Source organism: Euleptes europaea, chromosome 8 (genome assembly GCF_029931775.1).
Source record: "Euleptes europaea isolate rEulEur1 chromosome 8, rEulEur1.hap1, whole genome shotgun sequence".
Lineage (NCBI taxonomy): Eukaryota > Metazoa > Chordata > Lepidosauria > Squamata > Sphaerodactylidae > Euleptes > Euleptes europaea.
In genome coordinates, this window is record NC_079319.1 from 23,322,884 (window position 1) to 23,343,381 (window position 20,498).

At 40.9% G+C, this 20,498-nt stretch overlaps 1 protein-coding gene across 8 annotated transcripts in view; it reads right to left on the minus strand.

Moving 5' to 3' along the window:
• Nucleotides 1–20,498, minus strand: part of RIMS2 (regulating synaptic membrane exocytosis 2) — a 412,392-nt gene that overhangs the window by 147,811 nt on the left and 244,083 nt on the right. For all 8 annotated transcript variants that reach the window (XM_056854758.1, XM_056854759.1, XM_056854764.1 and 5 more), the window contains 2 exons: nucleotides 12,187–12,343; nucleotides 5,428–5,544 (listed from right to left, as the gene is read on the minus strand). In XM_056854758.1, the coding sequence (XP_056710736.1) occupies nucleotides 5,428–5,544; nucleotides 12,187–12,343 (274 nt within the window). The remainder of the gene's footprint in view (nucleotides 1–5,427; nucleotides 5,545–12,186; nucleotides 12,344–20,498) is intronic.

The following is a 20,498-nucleotide window of genomic DNA, read 5'->3' on the forward strand; positions in this document are numbered from 1 at the left end:
CTTCCTTTCAAAAGATTGACATATTTTGTTTGCCTAAGCTTTTGGATGGTAAGCTGTTTTATAAGTATGTTCTGCTGCTGTTTTATTTGTTATTAATTTTTAGAGTATTTAGCGTATATGGTCTGAGGGGCTCATGACAGTACCAAACATGCCACTAAAATACTGACGAAAGGTACATGAAGATCTTTAGAGCAATGCTTATATAATCTGCTGGAAGACCATCTGTACCAGTGTTTCTTCTCAATGAAAAGCTATTAAAATGTGTTAATTTGATTCTAAGTAATTTCATGCTTCATGGAAATCATTGTTGAAATTAGTGTTGTGAAATTAATAGGAATATAATGTTTTGTAATAGTCACAGAATTTCTCACGAGTTACTGTAGAACTATATTATGTATGTTTGAGCAATGTCATCTCATTAGATACACATGAAATCATTGCACCATTTTTGAAAGATCAGGATATGCCAACTATCATATTTTGTATGGAAATTGAGAATTGTAGAGAAAACTTCATTCACTACACCTGCTCAGAAACCTAGGCAAGAATCCATGGAAGTCCTCACTTCTCACTTTATACATGATTGGGGCAGACCCATATGGGAACAAATGTAATGATATGTAATGCCACCACTTCCTCCAATGCTGCTTTTCCTAGTTAAAATTCCATTGCAGGGAATCCAATTACAGGCTGTGCAAAGCATTGCATTACTACATTCCTGAGAGACCCATGTTCAAATCTCTACTCTGCCATTTAAGTTCACTGGGTGACCTTGGGCCAGTCACACACTCTCAGCCTTACTGACCTAACAGAGTTGTGAGGATTAAATGTAAGAGAACAGAATGATGAAAGCCTCTGGGCCCCCACTGGGGAGAAAGGTACGGTATAGGGTATAAATAATAATAATAAAAAAACATGAATCAGGTCCAGGTTCCCATAACATCTAGTTTGCACCTGTCAGATTCCATTTATTTAAAAAGCTCATGTTCCCTCTCCTAGAACAGGGAGCATTAGAAATAGGTTCCCCACCCCCATGTTGGAAGAAAAAGTGAAGGACCTGGAAAGATACCCCGTTGACACCTTTATCACTTAGTGCAACACTAAGGCTACATCAGTTATAAAGATAATCCACTACCTTTTTTATTAACAAACTTTAATTATATGTAGGTTTTTTCTTTGTTTAAGTCATTCTCTCTGTAAAGTTGTCTTAAGATAATTCCCTATCTGAGACCAAGTCAAGAACAAACACAAAAGTGTCACTGTATGGCATTAGTATATTTTGCTGTGTTGGCACCTGAGAGTAGGAAACAAGCAAGCAAGAATAGACAAGCCATTTTCTTTCAGTGGACCAACAACAGCAGCTTACAGTTTCTGGTTCACAGAATTCTGCCAAGTCACTGCCCAAAGTAAAGTTTTTAACTCAGTTGCTGCATACTGTTTCAGCAACACACAATTGTCCATTAAAAGATACCATCTTACCACGGTGGCTTCAAAGCATATTTCAGTGCTCTAGGCCACAGTTCTTCAATCTAAAGGAGCAGCAGAACACATTAATCCTGCAATGTATCTTCTGTTCCTCCTTGAAATGCTGGATATAACCTGCTGTTCACTGCTTCATAGCATGATGCTTAAAAGAGGGGTATTGCCATCCTTACCACCCTCTATTCCAGCTCCTGCTAAAAATCAGGCCAGTGCAAAACAATGGATAAGTATGGGAAAGCATTTTGAATTCTAAGACTGCAATCCAAGTGGTACATCAGAACATATTATAATATCAAAAAGATACCATGAAACCTATTAATAATATTAGTAATCAGAGATAGAAATTCAGGAGAAAATAAGTATGAGAAGAGTTATAGATCACAATAATTTCCCAATAAAAAGCCCAACTATCTGAACAAGAGTCAGATGGGAATGAGGTAGCTTCCATCGTAGACATTTTCAGCCCATTCCTGAGCTGTTGGAGGCCAGGCATGGTGGGGAGGAGGCACTGCTGTGGAGCCTCCTAACCTGTTTCGCGGCCACCAAAATCTTTAAAAGGCATTTTCTTTTTTAAAGGGCGCTTTTCACCACATTGAAAACAGCGAGACTGCACCTGCTAAAAAGCAGGCGCAGCAACGCTGTTTGCCAGCTGGTGTAACAGGACAAAAGGAGATAGGAGGCTGCCTACAGGCAGTCCCGGCCCCCATAACGCCCCGGAACGCCCCCCCCAGGATGCCGGAACACCCCCCCCCCAGAATGCCAGCGTTTATGCCAGTGGGACGCCGGTGGAAGGCCTAGCTGGCGTCCGGGGTGGCGCTGCCACGGCAGTGCTGGGAGACCGGTGTCTGGGCCTCCACACTGGCATTGGAGCCACTCATGACAGCGTAAGTAGCCTGGGCGCCGGCACGGGGAGCCCCAATGCCAGCACCGCTCCTTCCTGGCCTCCTGAGGACTTTTGCCTCAGAAGTCAGGAATGCAGTGTTAGTCTGCAAGACATTCATTCACTCTGTTTTTACAGAGAGACAGATAATATGATTGCCAACCCATTGCACTGCAGTATTTTCTGTTGTTTTTATGTCTTTTTAAAAGACCTGTTCGTGGACTTTTGAAAAACTGAAAAGAGAATTGCAGCACCAGCCACCTGAGAATGGATGGGCAAAGCTGTAATGAGGCTTCTCATGCAAGAGCCCCTTAGCATTTTCCTTCTTTCTTTTGCTCTAAAGACAACTCCTGATTCTCATTCTAATTGATTACTCATGCAGTAAAACAGATTAATCAATTCTTGTTGGGGGGCGTGTTTCAATTACTGTTCTTTGTATCAAAAGTAACTATTAATTTTCTTGTAATTTTTATTATTATAACCACACAATTACAAAGCTATGTTCATGAAAAATAAAAGAAAATTCATGAAGCATCATCCTTGGCTGCAGGAAAAGAAGCAATTAAAGTCTTTTGCCTTGCCCGCTCCACAGTCAGGAAAAGAACGGATTAAAGATTCATTCAGGAATGCCATGGCCACCAAGAGTAACAGGAGGTCATTAATTAAGCACAGAGAAGCCAGAAAAGTTCATAACTGCACAGTAAAACACAAGCAGAAAGTGACAAAATTTACAGGGACAACTGGAAGAAGAAATAGACCTCTGCTGAATGGGATTTACCAGGTCAAGTAGGAAATTGATTTCTTTATTTAAAGCACTTGTTAACCACCTTTCTCCCTTGCAGAACTCAAGGTGGCTTACAATATTGCTTGTGGGGGTGGGCATTTCTGGATTTTCATGTGGGCTGCCCAGCTATATTAAAGGCTGAATGGAACTATCAGATCAATTTAGGGTTGCCAGCTCTGGGTTGGAAAATAGCTGGAGACTTGGGGGTGGAGCCTTAGGGGGTAGGGTTTGGGGAGGGGAGGAACTTCAATGGGGTATAATGCCATAAAGTCCACCTTTCAAAGCGGCCATTTTCTTCAGGTGAACTAATTTGTGTTGCCTGGAGATCAGTTGTAATCCCATGAGATCTCCAGCTACCACCTGGAGGTCTGGAAATCCTAGATCAATTCCATTTGCAGCTGATTGCAAAAAAAAAAAAATCCTTCAAAAGCACAAAACAGTTATAGTGCAACTGAATTGTTTGCAAATGCCAGCTTGATTTGTCCATGAATTGGGATTTGGTATTGTCCATGAATTGGGATTTGGTATTCTTAACTTATCCTTTATTGTTTGTAGTTAGGGAATTCTTCACAGCTAAACAGTTCTAAAGCATGAGCCAGTTCAAGTTACTCATTTTTAAGATCCCATGGCTTCAATGACAGTACTAAATACTTTCCTGTACCAGTGACACTTAGAGGCACTTGAAAAGTGCATTTTTGATGTTAATTACCATTTGATAGTCCACAGCAAAAATTGAAAGGATATTGTATAGCTTCCAAAACGTGCATCAGGACTTTTCCAGCTGCCCCTTCCCATGGAAACACCTGTAACCCCCTACAAAAATCCCTACCCCCTTATAAAAAAAACTTCAGAGTGCTGGAATAATGTTGCTGTTGTGCAATGAGATAATAGCTTGTGCTCAGACGTAGAAATCAGCATACGTTTTCTGCACATGTAGAAACGTTTAAATCATGTCACTGAGGTCCTTTGGATCCCCAGGCAGTGGCTCAAAATTTTAAAATGTTAGCTTGCCATTATGGGTATTTCAAACACTTATAGACAGACAGCAAAGGTAACAGGGAAGTCTGAAATATTTCTTTCATTTTCAAAAATGTCAATTGAACGACAAATGCTGAATAGGCAGCTCACTGCAAACACATTTTGAAATGCAGGTAATTTGTCAATTTTACCAGTAATACATAGCAGGTACATTGATATCTTATCTTATCTTGCAACTAAAGTGCAACTATGTTGTAAAACTTAGGGTGCATTTAATCTTATTTTCACAATTTAAAGTCAATGAGGTGGAAAACACCCTGTCTATTTTCTTTAATGAAAGCAAAAAAAAATGCTATTCAGGTAGTATTGCAAAATAAGCAACTTTAGCCAGTTGTAACCTCCGGCACACTTCTAATATATAAAAGAACAATTGTGCCAATACATCCCTCGTTATATATGAAGATTAGGTAAAGCAAAACTATTGTGAATGTCATGATATAAAGCACACTTTTAGAAATTACAGCATTCCATTGTTCTTTGGAAAACAAACAAACCACCTCATAGTGGGGGAAAAACAGACAAATCATAGCATAGGCTCTGGCTGAAAACAATTACATGAACAAGGAGGGCAAATCAAGACCTTTCAGAAAAGCAGTTTACACCCTGAAACTTTTGCTGGTCCCTAAGGTGCTGCTGGGCTCAAATCTAACTGTTTCAGGAAAGCGGTTTCTGAAGAGGCAAACCACTATTCAGTTTAAAAAGCAGCTCACCTCTTTAGCAACTAGTGACGTTATAGTGGAACTAAAAAACCCCCTCCAATGCTGCATGGTCTATAGAAGGTAGTAATGGTTTTATTAAAAAAAGCCAATGTGGCTCTCCATGATTTTTATGCACAATATCAGAAGGATCAAATTGTTAATCCTTGTATATTTCCAACCAGTTTCAACCCACTACATAATAAATAAATCATCATTGTTATACCAATATCACAAAGATAGTCAAAACAAAATAAAAGGCTGTAGAGCCAATCTTATAGTTTCTCTAAAACATATTTCTTGTAAGATTTCGTAGAACTTTCCTCATGCTCTGCTGACCAGTGAATGCCTACTGTGGATTTTCTGATATGTAACATACAATACACATATAATAGCTAGAAAATTATAATTCAGGGTAGTACTAGGTAAATATCTCTATTGTGCTTTTGTAAACTGGAAAAGTTGAGGTTTGAATAGAAAACTGAAATGATTCTGCTTTTTTCTGCAATATGTTATTTTTATTTACTCTGTGATTTTGGAATATCTACCTCTCTCTGTCTGGGGAGTTGTGGTCATCCATTATTCGATGTCTATCCATTCGGTTCATGGTATTGTAATGTGCAGGAGTAGATCGGGTCCCTCGAGACCCCTGTTCCACATTCCTACTGAAGAAACAAAACCATCAGTGTCTTAGAGAGGGGAGTGAGTTATTCCCTTATGGTAATGCCTAAAATGTGTTACTTTTATGCTGTTAGTTGTAACATTTGACACCCTTATGACTAAATCGGTTAAGGGTCAATAGTTTTCCTTTCTCATGAATACATGAGATTTCATGGATGTGATGCACATTCTAACAATCACTACAAACACCCATGAATCTTCTCTTCCATACAAAGTGTAAAAAAGGGAGCCCTTTTTTGTTATGGAGAGAAAAAAATGGGGGGGAAATGATACATGGTCCCAAGGTACCAATATATGCAGGGGGTGGGGGTGTTTGAATCTGAATATTTGCATGACATTACCAGTGCTATCCTGAGTACAGTTGAACCCCTTTAAGCCCATTGACTTCAAAGGACTTAGAAGGGTGCAACTTTGCTTAAAAGTATACTAAATATCACAGCCTACCACTACTCCCCTATAATATAAAGCCCCATTGCTCCCCACACAATTGATCAGCTATGCATCCCCACCTGCTACAACACTTCTTGGGGGAAAATAGAATTGTGGAAAACTAATCTTAAATTTCAGAATAAAGTATGCAAATTGGGAGAATTACTGCAAAATTGACAAGGGTTTTAACTAATTCCATTTTTTTGGTTTAACTAGAAACCTCATTATCCTGAGCTGCTGCTAACACTGGTGCCAACATATTTCTTAACAAGGTTAAGATAGGAGATAAGAATTAGTTCTGAGCATGGAAAGGGTTGCAGGGAGGGGCTATGCAAATCTACAAATGGCACTTGATTATTTAACTGAAGTTATGAGTTCAAGAGTTATAGCTACACCAGCCTTAAAAGCAATCTTTTATATGACTGACATAAAATATAATTCACACATTGTCTTAATTCTGTCCTTTTAAGGAAACTGCACAATGTTTAGCCTTTTGATTTCACATTAGTAAACAAAGTCATTTCCATGACTGTTGGTATAATCTCCTAAAATCTTCTGAAATTCTGTTGCAACTTCAGGTGCCTGCAGTGTCTGCTTTTCACAGATGCCCAAGGAAGGAGGAGGGCAGTGAGAAGGGGCAGACAGTGTTAGAGGAAGGAGAAGGAAAGTGTGAGAAAGCAGATAATATGAATGACATGCACTTTATTCAGCCAAAAGGGTTAGCAGATGTTATTGTCAATGGTTTGTCCGTGTATGGCACTCTGCCAGTCCTGACACTGATTCAACAGCTTAGGGACAGATTCAAGTCTTCTTTCTATATAAGTTAGCAGCGCAATGCTATTTCCCTGTCAGTACAAGTTCATTTATCTCATTGTGTATCTGTTCCCATTCCGTAGGTTAGTTCACTATTATCAATTGCTTGCTGCTACAATGAACTGTGTTCTATGAGATTTGCTGTACTATGTGGCAGTAGATTATGTGCTGCACTACATGTGATAGTATAGGTGCCCTTCACCGGCAGGTGAAGACTTCTTTGTTTCATCTGGCATAAATAAATAGATATTTAGACAGAGTTTGAATTTTTTTATCCCTTCCCTTTAGTGCTAGTCTTCTGCATATCGTATTCACTGTGTGAGTTCCTGTGATTTTTTGCAGTGCACTCAACTAGTGAGTCACTGGATTATTAAATGCAAACTGCTATGCCTGCTCTGTAATGTTACACAGACAGAGTGGATCCTGGGGTAACATCAGAGGACTGTGACATGAACTGGTGGCTCACCAGCTTACTAACACTCCAGCATATAAGAATCAAATACCTGCTGCAAATGAAGGATTGTGGCAGAAGAACTCTCTAGAAAGCAAATTATGACTCTTTTGTAGCAGAAAATATAGGTCAATCCAAATAACACCACTTCAGCACCTGTAACTTCACTGCACATTCAGTAGGAACAGATTTAATGTCACTGTGAGGAAGAGTGTTTCACACACCTAGGGTTTATTTTTTAAATTAACAGTACTACTGTTGGCAAAATGAAAATTTGTCACATACTGTCAATTTTCATACTCAGTGTCCAAGGAGGGGAAATCCTTATTCATGGGAAAGACCTCCTCTTGTAAACAGGAAGGGTCACATCATCTTCAGTCACCAAGGGGAGGGGGCTTCCTATGATTTCCCAGACCAAGCCTACAGTCTATAAAAGCACCCATACATCCTAACTTTCTAAAACAAACTATCACCAACATTGGGTAGACATTTTCCAATTATAAACTGAAATAAGTAAGAGAAATAACAGGAGAGAACAGAGGGACCCTACTGAACTCCAAAACTAACTCCTATTACTGGCTGTCCCAGAAAGTTAAAAAAGATGGTTTCCCCTGAATTGGCACCAGTAAACAGACCACTCTGACCTCATGGAACATATATGGCTTCTCGCACAATGAGAGGGCATTTAGCTCTGGTGCTATGGATGCTGACACAATCCCCACCAGAAAGACAATCTTGATAGTGAGCTCCTTAAGAGGTCACATAGTCCTTGACTCAAAGGGGAGAGGAAGTTAGGGTGGACAGTCATTATTGAGGTTCCATATAGTATGAACAATGAGAGGACTAATAAGAGAGAACATGTCCCACAGAAATCTTTTAATATGGGGGATGATCTAGTAATTTCTTGCCCCACTCTTCACTCAGGATGCTGTACTGAGTGGTTGCCTGCCCCTTAAGGATATTACTGCTAATATCCTTTTCCAGGTCTTCCTGTAGGAAGTCCCAAACTAAATGAATGTTGACCATCAAGGTTAAGGGCCATGTCCATACTCCAGCAAGCAAATATTCCACGTGGAGCTGTAAACCCTGTTGCTTTAGTATTTATACAAAGCCAGTATATAGATATGAACTTCTATGAGAATCCTAAGGATTGAAGAAACTCAATCAGCACTTTATCAAGCAGAACACCTGTGGCTGGGAGCCTTGGATCAGTGGATCTTGGTGTGATGGAAAATGCAATTTTCGTTGAAGGAAATCTGGGAACTATTGTAGCCCGAATGAAGTCATTAGCATTAACTCTGTTTATTCTACTCTCCTGCTGAGCCAGTTGGCATTAACAGTAATTATTCCCACTACGTTTTCTGCTTTTTTTGGAGCTGATGATCTGTTCATTGTTGGTGTTCATACTTCAGCATGACCCACACATGCTTCACATATCTAATCAACCTTCTTTGATTAGATCTGATTCTATGTTCATCTTACTCTACCCATCTTCAACAATTAGGAGTGGTCCTCAGTCATCATGAAGGGACTTATTTCACTGGTTATTGTTTCAAACTGGCCTCTTTTAGTAACATCTCCCCACTCCTGCCTTTCTTTTTCTTGGAAATTTAAGGGAACCCAGCCTTGTAAATAGATAAGAAGGTGGGTTCGCTTGCTAGGAAGACCTTCTTCCAATTACATCTTGCTTGTAAGCTGGCCCTTTATCCAGATTCCACTGACCTGGCTACACTGATCCATGTTACTGTAACATCCAGGATGGACTGTTGTAATGCACTCTATGTGAGGGGTGCCTTTGAAAATGCCTTGTAAAGTTTAATTAGTAGAAAATGTAGAAGAAAGGATCCCCTCTGGGGTCAGATGGTCAGAACAGATAACTAGTGCTGTACCAATTACAGTAGCCACCTACTTGCTTCAGGGCCCAGTTCAAAGTGCTGGTTATTCCTTTACAGTCGTTCATGGCTAACTCATGTTTATTGAACCACATCTCCCAGTATACTCCCCTGCACCAGTTACATTCTGAAAACAGCATCTTCTGCAAGGTACCCTTCCTTAAGTCTGTCCATATGCCTGCAGCAAGATCATAGTATTTTTCTGTGGTGGGCCCAGTCCTTTGGAATGGCCTGCCAGAGTGACCAAGAAGGGAAATTTCCCTTGCTATATTTAGGAAGGAAAACATAATTAAATGTAATCTTGTTCCAGGGGAATTTGGTGGAGGGAAAATTGTTCAGCAGATCTAGCTGTGAGTTTGTTGATTCTATGTGTTTTTATTCTTGTGTGTTGAGTGCTTTGAAATCAATAATTTGTGCATCTTAATCTGCTTTAATTTTGCTAATTGGATTATTATAATTTATGTCCTTGCAACTTGGTTACTGTATTATTTTCCTGTCTTGAGTCCAGGGAGATAAAGCATTACTTATTCATTCATTCAAATAAATAAATAAATAATTGATACAGATGTATGCTTCATACCTCTGATGAAGAGGGTTCTGACTCACAAAAGTTATATTGGAATACAGTTATTCGTTTTCAAGGCGCCACTGGACTTTTGTGTAATTGTAAGGCAATGAGAATCATTCTCCCCCTTCTGAGACTGGCTGATTAGACATCTCTAGTGTGCTGAGCACCTTCAAGAGGAGATGGGGAAATTTTGTTAAAAATCAGAACTCTTATTTCACTGACTCCTTGGAAAGCTCTCACTGCTCCCAAGGGGTGTCGGCATTTGAGTCATCAGACAGCACTGAAGAAAGGTCTAAGAGAAGGCTATGCTGCCTAATTCTTGAGTTAAGGACACTGGCAAGGCCATCTCTTCTCTTCTTGGGAGCTGAAGCAAGGGAAGATATCCAGGAGAGAAAAGATTGCTCTGGTTCCGCAGGGAGTTCCTTATCTTTGTCTTCCTCCAAGAAGAAATGTGACTAGATCTTTCCTTTTCCCTATGCTTATCAGGCGTGTTGTGATGGGGTTTATGTTGATTGGCTGGTACAGGGAACTTGGAAGACTGTATTTCTATTGTACCCTACATCTCTTGAGATACTAATGGCCTCAACCAAGTGAATAAATTGGGACATGCCATATTCCCTGTCAAAACAGGGTCTAGTAGAGTCACTGCCTCACTTTTTTTTCTCCCTCTGGTTACTCACTGTGACCTGAGAGGCCATTTCCCTATCTCGGGCCAAAGAGGAACAGATGCTTCTGCCACTGGACACCTCTTTCGTCTCCTCTTCAGAGGGCGCTTGTGTGACTCACGATCCTTCTCTGGCTGCCATAGCAAGTCCTGTGCTTGCTATAGGAACCCTCCAGAGGGTGGAGGGTCCTGTGCTGCCCCCATCACAGGCTTTCTTTCCCAGCAAAGGTGAGGAAAGAAAATCATAGGGAGACTGGAGGGAAAAAGATAAATTATTCATGCCCTGCTTCTGCTGTAGCATGACCTTTGCACTTTCCTGTTCATGCTCTCTCACTCCTTCTCACTCATCCAATGAGGTAGTAAGGAGAATGGTGCACTGTATGGCACAAGTTGGCTCCGAAGTTGGAGGTAATGCTTGACCTGGAGGCAATCCCAACTGGCTGAGCGTGGGACAGTCAAACTGCACTGTAAAGAGAGCTCTCTTGCTAACAAGCCAACAAAGAAAGAAAAGATGAAGAGGGCGAGGAACAAAGTGGGAAAGTGCCGAGCCAAAAGAGTCCCATTCCTTTCCCTGACAGGATGAAAACACCTCTCCCAGATCCTATCTAAGGTGGGATGACCCTGCCTGATACCAAGGGGAGGCTTTTCCCATGACTAAAGACTGCCCCACCCTGACAGAACTACAGAAAATAATGCCATTCATGGTATTTTAGTGGGAGAGATTAGTTAATCTCAGGAAATGAATGTGAATATAAATAATTTGATTCTAACTTAATTTATAAATATAATAACTAAAAACCTCAAGTCAGCCACGGATATAGTGATGGGCCTTTGTGCAGAAAAGCAGCATGGATGGATGGAGGCCAAAAAAGTCTGTACTCCTTTAACTCAGAGTACAAAGTTTAGTGGCTCATAATGACTGCCATCATTAAGCATTAAAATTCCCTGAATTATGTTTTGCTTAGATGACATACCAAAGTCACCTCTGATAACTGTTGTTGCTGCTGTGGGATAAACATTACAGGCAGCAGATTGCAGGCGATCTGGCCATCCTCTCCCTGGGCATCCTGAAGTAATGTCATCCATTCTGATAACTGCATTTCCCTCAATGCACCAGTCACACTTGACTCTTCCTAGGAACATTGGACACACAGTAGCTGGGGTACTCAGAGAATTCTGGGAAGTATATTTCCCAGAGTACACTGGGTACCAGGGCTTCCATGCACTCTATTTCACAGAGGTACATAATGAAGAAGAGAAGCAAGAGAGTTAAGGAGGAGGAGGCCAACGAGAGCCTTTTTCCTTTTGACCTGCCTGCCAGCCAGCCTCTTGCCAGCACTACCTTTTTGCACAGCAACAAGCATGTTGGGTTGGATGGGTTTCTTGATGTGCATGGTGCTCTTGATGTGTATCAGGAGTGCTCAGAATTCTAATCATTACAAACAATTGGGATGAGGTGCAGAATAGCCCATGGTATTTACTGATGTATCAGTATATAACTCAATTTATTTGTGCCCAATTCCAAACTGAGCCGGGAGAAGGGCTTCCCCATCACTAGACATCACAGATGCTAACTCCTAGATCTCAGAAAAAACAAATTCTTGCTTTGAATGCAGAGTAAGTGAGGAAAATGCCAGTATATTTTTGCTCATCATATTATAAACAAAAATCTTTAGCATACTAGTATCTCTAATATTATTAAAATATTATATTTTTCTGTCATTCATTCTCTTGAGCTTACAGGAATAATTTCTAGCAACTACAGCAATTCACTTCACACTCCAAAGTTAAATGGAGGCAATAATTTACCTTGGTAAAGGAGGGACACTGGGAGACCATGACCTGGTCCGTCCTATACTGTCTCCACGGTGTGGGGACCCTGACCGAGAGCAGTGATTGGATGACATCACTTGTTCTGGCACTGATAGTGTTGAGCTTTGAAGATCTCTTCCATTATGTCGGTAATCTAGAAATAAAGTTCAGAACAGCTGAAATAATACAGAGATGTCTTTTGCTATGGCTTTGAGCTAATGCAATAAAATAAAATAATTATAATACAGCAGTGTCTAGACATCTTAGTTCTTCTATTTTTAGGCATATACTGAGGTCAGATAGCTGCAGCATGAGAAAAGATGTTGTAACACTAATAGCAAGAAGTTTCACAATGGGTGTTAGTCTCTCTGTAGCAGTAGAAAAGAGTAAGAACATAAGAACATAAGAAAGGCCCTGCTGGATCAGATCAAGGCCCATCAAGTCCAGCAGTCTGTTCACACAGTGGCCAACTAGGTGCCTCTAGGAAGCCACAAACAAGACGACTGCAGCAGCACCATCCTGCCTGTGTTCCATCGCACCCGAAATAATAGGCATGCTCTTCTGATACTAGAGAGAATAGGTATGCAGCATGACTAGTATCCATTCTAACTTATAGCCATGAATACCCCTCTCCTCTATGAATATGTCCAGGAGTCCAGTAGCACCTTAAAGACTAACAACATTTCTAGCAGGGTATGAGCTTTTGTGAGTCACAGCTCACTTCCAGGACATTCACAGTTGCTGATTCAGGAATAGCAGTTCTCTTACAAAGGGATTTCAAAAGGAAATTAGAGAGACCGCTGAATTACAACTAATAATGAAGCTCAAAACAATGCATTCTCCTGGACTGAATAGGGGCCTAGGATTCATGTCTCATTACCAATGCTGATTTCTCTACTCCAACTGCCCCTCTGCATATCACACCTAATCCAATCACGCCTGCTATTGTCATTTACTGCTATTGACATTTACATGCTATTGCCATAGGGTGTCTAAATTCACTCTACTCTACTTAAGGAATAGATGGACTCCCATTCTAGCTGTATCTGAAGAAGTGAGCTAAGACTCCCGAAAGCTCATACCCTGACAAAAAAATTGTTAGTCTTTAAGGTGCTACTGGACTCTTGCAATTTTCTACAGCAAGACGTGTGCATATATCTGGGTCGCTACACAGAGGCAGACAATGGCAAACCACCTCTGTAAGTCTCTTGCCTTGAAAACCTTATAGGGTTGCCATAAGACGGTGGCGATTGTATGACACTTTCCACCACCACTGTGTGTATCACTTCCCAGAGCACTCAAAGTACTTAACGTATTATACTATTAAGTCTTACATCACCCCTATAGAAGAAGAAGAAGAAGAAGAAGAGTTGGTTTTTATATGCCGACTTTCTCTACCACTTAAGGAAAAATCAAACAGCTTAAATCCCCTTCCCCTCCCCACAACAGACACCCTGTGAGGGTAAGTGGGGCTGAGAGAGCTCTAAGAGAGCTGTGACTAGCCCAAGGTCACCCAGCTGGCTTCATATGTAGGAGTGGGGAAACCAACCCGGTTCACCAGATTAGCGTCCGTCGCTCATGTGGAAGAGTGGGGAATCAAACCTGGTTCTCGAGATTAGAGTCCACCGCTCCAAACCACCACTCTTAACCACTACACCATACTGGCTCTCTAAAGTAGGCTGGTATTAATCTCTTATTTAAGAAAAGGATCTCTAGCTGAGATAAGGGATTTCCCAAGACAACTCAGTATATTCACCTCACCAGACCACTACATTATGTAAACTCTTTTGAAAAGTAGGCAAAATTATCAGTTTTAAGACACAAGCATATCTCTGAGTTTTTAATTATTTTTAAATATTTGTCAGAAACATATATTAAGGCACAGAAAGATTAACTATTTAAGATCAAACATTAGAAACTCTGATGATTTAGCTTTTAGGTGCCCATTTATTTCTCCTTGAATCTTATTTCAGAAAGAATAAATTTGTGGGCATATACACCTGCAGATAATAAATAGGATTGCACTGAAAAAGGCTGATGCAAGTGGCTATAACAAGCCATTCATCACCATCTTCAACCTCTTTAATAAAAACAAAGAGAATTTACCCCAGAATTAGAAACAAGACAAAACAAAATTAGGAATGCAAATGGAGAAGACTAGTGGAAAATGTAAAGGCCTGTTGGTTTGGTTATCAGACCACTGATAACAGTCCCCATAAACTAGGAGACCCAACGAACAGCACAATTATTAAATTCTAATGTCTTAAATTAACCCTAATATAAAAATAATCCATAAACACATAGTACCTCAAACACAAATAATGAAAGATCATCTTCTCAATGACTATACACTGCCAAAAACTGGGGAATGGTACTACATAAATATAATCTCTACACTAAAATTCAACTATACAGTGACCTGGTGCCCTTATCTAGTTTACTCCACTTTCCCTTTACTTCACCTCCTGCCCTCTACAGTTGTGAAAAGTATGCTTTTTCTTTACTTAGCTCCCTAAGAAGCTAAATATTATCTGAATTGTTTCTTAGCTAATATTCCCCTCCCCCATGTAATGAGGACACAAGTAACATATAAGACATCAACTATTATTAGTTGATACATGCAGTCACGTAGCTGTAGGGCTGCCATCTCAGTTGGTTCAATTTTACAAAAAAATTGGGCACGTGACCCAGTATCTGTTTGGTACATTAGCTGGCACAGATTTCAGCTTTCTTTTCTTTTTTTAAAAAAGCAAGTATCTAGGCCTTGTAGATCTGGAGACAGAAGGGGAAATGTGCATATAGTTTTTAATAAAGGAAACAGGCCTGTTATTCCTTCCCTCAATTCTAGTCAATGAGGAAAATTCTAGCTGTGACTAACAGGCATGGAAAACAAGGAACAAGGTTTGTGTTCTTATTGCAACAAGATTCTTCTTCTGAGCTTGCCACCGCAATTCTTCCTTCTTCTCTCAAATGCATCAATGAACCCCATGGGTAGTACATTCTGGACAGATAAAAGAAGACATTTCTTCACAAGTGAACTGAGGGGATTTACTTGTATAATTTGATGGCCACTAGCTTGGATTAATTTAAAGGAGGATTAGACAAATTCCTTGAGGTCAGGTCCAGCAATGTTAGATACGATGGCTAAATAGAGCCTTCATATTCAGAGGAAGTGTACCTCTAAATTCAAGCCGCTGGTGGGCAACAACAGGAAAGGGCTTTGGTCTCCATGCCTTTCTTGTAGGCCTTCTATGGACATCATGTTGGCCACTGTGGGAAAGAACATACTGTTCCAGAAGGCTCTTCTCACGAGTTATATTTGTGACAGCTCAGCCAATTATAATCAGAGAATGCAATACTACCAGGATTGCTAACCAACAGTGCAATCCTAAGTAAAGTTACACCTTTCTAAGGCTATTGACTTCAATGGACTTAAAAAGTGTAACTCTGTTGAAGATTACACTGTAGCTGGTATGACAAAAGGTGAACCATATTCCTAGCCTTTAACAATAGAAGTCGCTGCAGTAAAAGGTACTGATTTGCCAATTTTGAACCACTGAGACTCCAAGAAAAAAGTATAAACAACAACAACAAATGTATAGCATAGAAACTATGCTTGCAGTATTCATATTTAACATGAAAGATATATCCATTATTTTAAATACTTATACTTCATACAGATTTTGAACAAAGTACAAATAATTTACACATTTTAGCCTCGTGTTATTTTTTTAAATGGAAATTGTGACTGACATACAAATAGCTGTACGTAAATAAGAGCACACTGTTCCTCAAATTACTAATTTCTGATGTGTTACAGCCCATGTACTCATAATGCATTTTCACTGATTCCATGGGGGAGCTCTTCAACACTGCTAAACACTCAGTATTTTAATTAAAAATCAGCAAAGGTGGGGGAGGCTGACACTGCATCCATTCAATGTGCTGATTAAATTAAACTGAGAGATATTACAGACACAAGGGTAGATGAAAAAAATTGAGAGAGCCCTAGGAGAGGCTAAAAATATGGTCAAAAATAAAGTTGACCTGGAAAAATGCAAGTTAATATATCTTTGTTATAAGAATCAGCAAGATTATTTGCAGGTCAGTCACCCTCGATATGCAGTCAAAGGAAGACACAAGAGAATCTGTAAAACCATAAAAGAATGATCAGAGCCATGAATTCCAGAATGATATGACCATGACAGCAAAAATTGCACTGAATATTTTAGTCTTTTCTGCACAGTTTCCACAGAATTGAAGTTATATTGCTAGATAGTGGCACTTGGTGCATTCAGCAGTGAACAACCTGCTAAATAAAACTACTGCACTGTTGGGCTATTCTCCCCATCATAGAGTTCATAAGCTCTCAGTAGCCCAGATGACCAATGTTGGAAATTTACAGCCTAGTTATACACCCTTCATATGGACTTCCCTATAGCATTTGACAATTCACTACAGGAACAGGATGCTGGACTAGATGGACTGATCCAGCATGGTGACCTTTTTGTTTTTACACACAAACTCATGCCTGCTGGTTTTCTACTTGGAACTGCTTCCACCAAACATGTTTCCTGATGAGATCCAAACAGGACCAACACAGCATTTCCACTTTCCACTAGTCTTTCTTTGCATTGATGACTTATTTGATTCTATAATACAAAAGCAGAAGTGAGTCCTGGTAATTTGCTCTTCCATTTTCTGTTATAGCATTGCTTCTGCCTTCTTGCCTGGGGTGAACATTTTGCTTCAACTCCCCAAAGGCAGGAGCAGCAGGCTCAGCTCTGGAAGGAGGAATTTATATAAAGGCCACAGTTTCCCTACAGCAATAGGGAAGCATGCCTCCAGGGGAGAAGGACAGACATTTTGCTTGTTTCCTTGGAGGGGGGATGGGGTAGGTTAGACCACACTACATTCCCCACCACAATAGGCTAGCCTGATCTCAAGCTAGCCTGATCTCGTCAGATCTCAGAAGCTAAGCAGGGTCAGCCCTGGTTAGTATTTGGATGGGAGACCACCAAGGAATACCAGGTTGCTGTGCAGAGGAAGGCACTGGCAAACCACCTCTGTTAGTCTCTTGCCATGAAAACTCCAAAAAGGGGTCGCCATAAGTCAGCTGCGACTTGACGGCAGTTCACACACACACACACACACACACACACACACACACACACTGTCCCTTAGAATTTCAGCCTCACTGGTTAAGGGGAGGGGACCACTGGTGGAGTAGTTTTGCAGAGGGGCATGCCTTACAAAGCAGCAATGAATCATGTGCAGAAGCTGCCGGCAGGAAAGGGGAGGCTCATGAGGACCTGCTCCACAACCTGCTCTTTGCTCAGACAGGGACAGCAGCCTAAAAGCAAATATCATCTACAAAACAAAGATTCCTGAACTGTGTAACTGGAAGTTTATTAAGCTCAATGTTTTCAAGTGTGAAAGAAGAATATTTTTATGGATTCTTTAATTTTTATCTTTCATTGGTTTATTTTATAGGCCACATTCATTTTCAAACCTCCCGCACAGGCAGAAGCACAGATTAGCATATTCAGGTCAGGATTTTTGACACTTTGAACAGTATGCCAGCAGACAACAGCATATAATGGAACTGTTACATCCAAAATAGCATCAGTTTGAACCTACAATTAGAACACATTTTGGATTAAATTAGTAAAAGTAAGCTGATTTTCAGTGCCTTGGTAGAAGCCAACAACAAGACAGGCCTTGTTTTGTACTACAATGTACATCTCTAACTGAAGCAGACTGCACAACAGACAATTTACTGTGTTGAAGTTTTGAATATGCTGCATACAAGGTATTTTATATCCATAAAGTGAAGCACAGAAAGAAGGCACCTCTACTACAGTTTTGGGAAAACGATTGTAACCTGTATCACTTTAAAATATCTAATTTCCAAAGCATTCTCTGGGCTCAAGACACATTGAACTTCGCACCTGCAGGACATTTGAATACTAGAACTTATTTCATGGTAATAAATAATCTTAGCCTTGCAATGTTCCGGAAAAGATAATAAGATGTTTTCATATATAAAATTAGAATATACATTTGATTGGTGTTTAGAAACAAAAGTTAACACTCACCAGTTAGAACTGGGGAAACCCTATCTCAAACCATTTTTAAATTGTTTCCCAAATGAATTCTTGGTTGTCAGATTTCACATGTATTTCCTTCAGATTTGTCATATTCATGACTGAACACCACATATCCATGGAAAATAACAATATCCTACTGTTTTTTTCTTTGCTGTTGATAAGGCGTATCAAAACATGACACGGTAAAAAGCTGGCACAATCATTTGGTATTACTAGGATGCATATTGTTCAGTCATTCAGAAAGTACTTTATTGGCTAAGAATGCATTGCTGATTTGGAAATTACAGAACATGAATCTGGTTTTAGATAGACCCAGGAACAAGATCTAGGGCAACTGACATTCAGAGTTATGTTGGCGTAACCATGTTCCTTCAATATCTGGACATTTACAGCCCATTCCTGAGCTGACGGCGTAGGGGAACGGCAGGGAAGAGGCGCAGCCGCACCTCTTCCTGAGCCGTTTCCCCTACACCGTTAAACAAAAAAAGCTGTTTTGTGGCTTTTTGTTTTTGTTTAACTGGGGCTTTTTGCTCCCATTGAAAACAGCGAGGCTGCACCCACAAAATAGCAGGCGCAGCAATGCCTTTCCGGCCGCCGGCACAAGTGGCCGAAAGGGGGTAGGAAGCCGCCTAACCGGTGGCTACTCGCTCAGTCCGCCCCCGGAACACCCCCCCTGCGCCAGCGTGGCCTCTCTACGCCAGTGCCAATGCCACGGAGAGGCCGCACAGGCAAAGGGGAGAGGCACGGCTCCGCGGCGCTTGGGCGCTGGCAGAGCCACCCTCCCTGCCAGCGTAAGTGCGTGTAATCTCGTGATTACAAGCACTTACACCGGCGGCAGGGGCAGGCCGCCTCCTAAGAGGTTTCGGCCCCCCCCCTCAGGAATGGGCTGTTAGAATATGTTATCTGACCTTGCTAAGCAGACCTACTCAAAAGATGACAATCAAAGACACAATATGAAACTGAATTATTATGCCAAAGGATTTCAAAATCAACAGTACATTTTCCCCTCATACAATGTTTGAGGTGATACCTCTGCTAGTCAAAGCAGACAGTACTAGGCTTATCTGACTAAATATAAAAAGTTTTATATATATTTGAATAGAAAGCAGTATTTAAGGTTATATCTATCAAATGTTTCAACTATTACTAGTAGCTACTACACTCTATAAGTACTGCATAGGGGGGGAAGTACAGAAACCCATACTAGGCACCAGGAGATCATGACTGCAGTTCCCCAGTTCTGGAATAGGATAAGCATGGCAGAAGTTCAAAGGTTCTCACAGTTACCTGGAGCCATGGGACTCAAGCCAGGATCCCTGTGGATCAGGACTGACTATAGAGTCCTTGCATCCTGAGCCACCAGAGCAGCTGGATGGATGATACAACTACAGGTAGGGATGTCAGCCTCCAGGTGGGACGTGGGGATTCCCCGGAATTACAGCTTATCTCCAGACTACAGAGTGCAGTTCCCCTGAAGAAAATGGATGCTTTGGAAGGTGGATTCTATGGCATTGTGTTCCACTGAGGTCCCTGTCCTTTCAAGGCTCTATCCCTAAATCTCCAGGAGTTTCCCACCCTGGAGATAGCAACCCTAGCCCCCCGCCCCCCATCCCCCACCGGTGGCCACGGGGAACCGTATCCGTCTACCTACAATGATGGTATAGCAACCTATGATCCTCCTCTAAAGTCAGATGATCCTACAGAGCTAATAAAGAGGCTTGTACACCTGCCAATCTCTATCTGGGCAGCTGGGGGAAGTTACCTATTCTTCCCTCTCCTCCACCAGACTTCCAGCCTAAAGAACCTAGCTGCCCTTAGCCTGAACACCTGACAACAGTCATGCTGAGGACAGCAACTACACAGCTGAGGTGTGGATAAGGGTTGGAGTTGTTAATATTCAGGGGTGTCAGATTACAGAGGCTGGGCAGTGTCAAATATAACTGGCTGCATAGAAGCCTCAACAACCATTGGTTTAAGAAAATTTAAGCTACACTGGGAATGGCTGTGCTAGAGGCACTGAACTGCAGGATAAGATTACAGCCTGTGTCTTTTAAGATGATAAGCTGTTTATATGACAGAAGGGGAAAAAACAGCAAAGTTCTCTCTTAAAGAACACAACATTAAATGATTGGGATAAAGAAGAGAAAAAAGGGGGGAGAAGAGGATGTGTTACTGCACTTGATGTAGTCAAGCCAAATA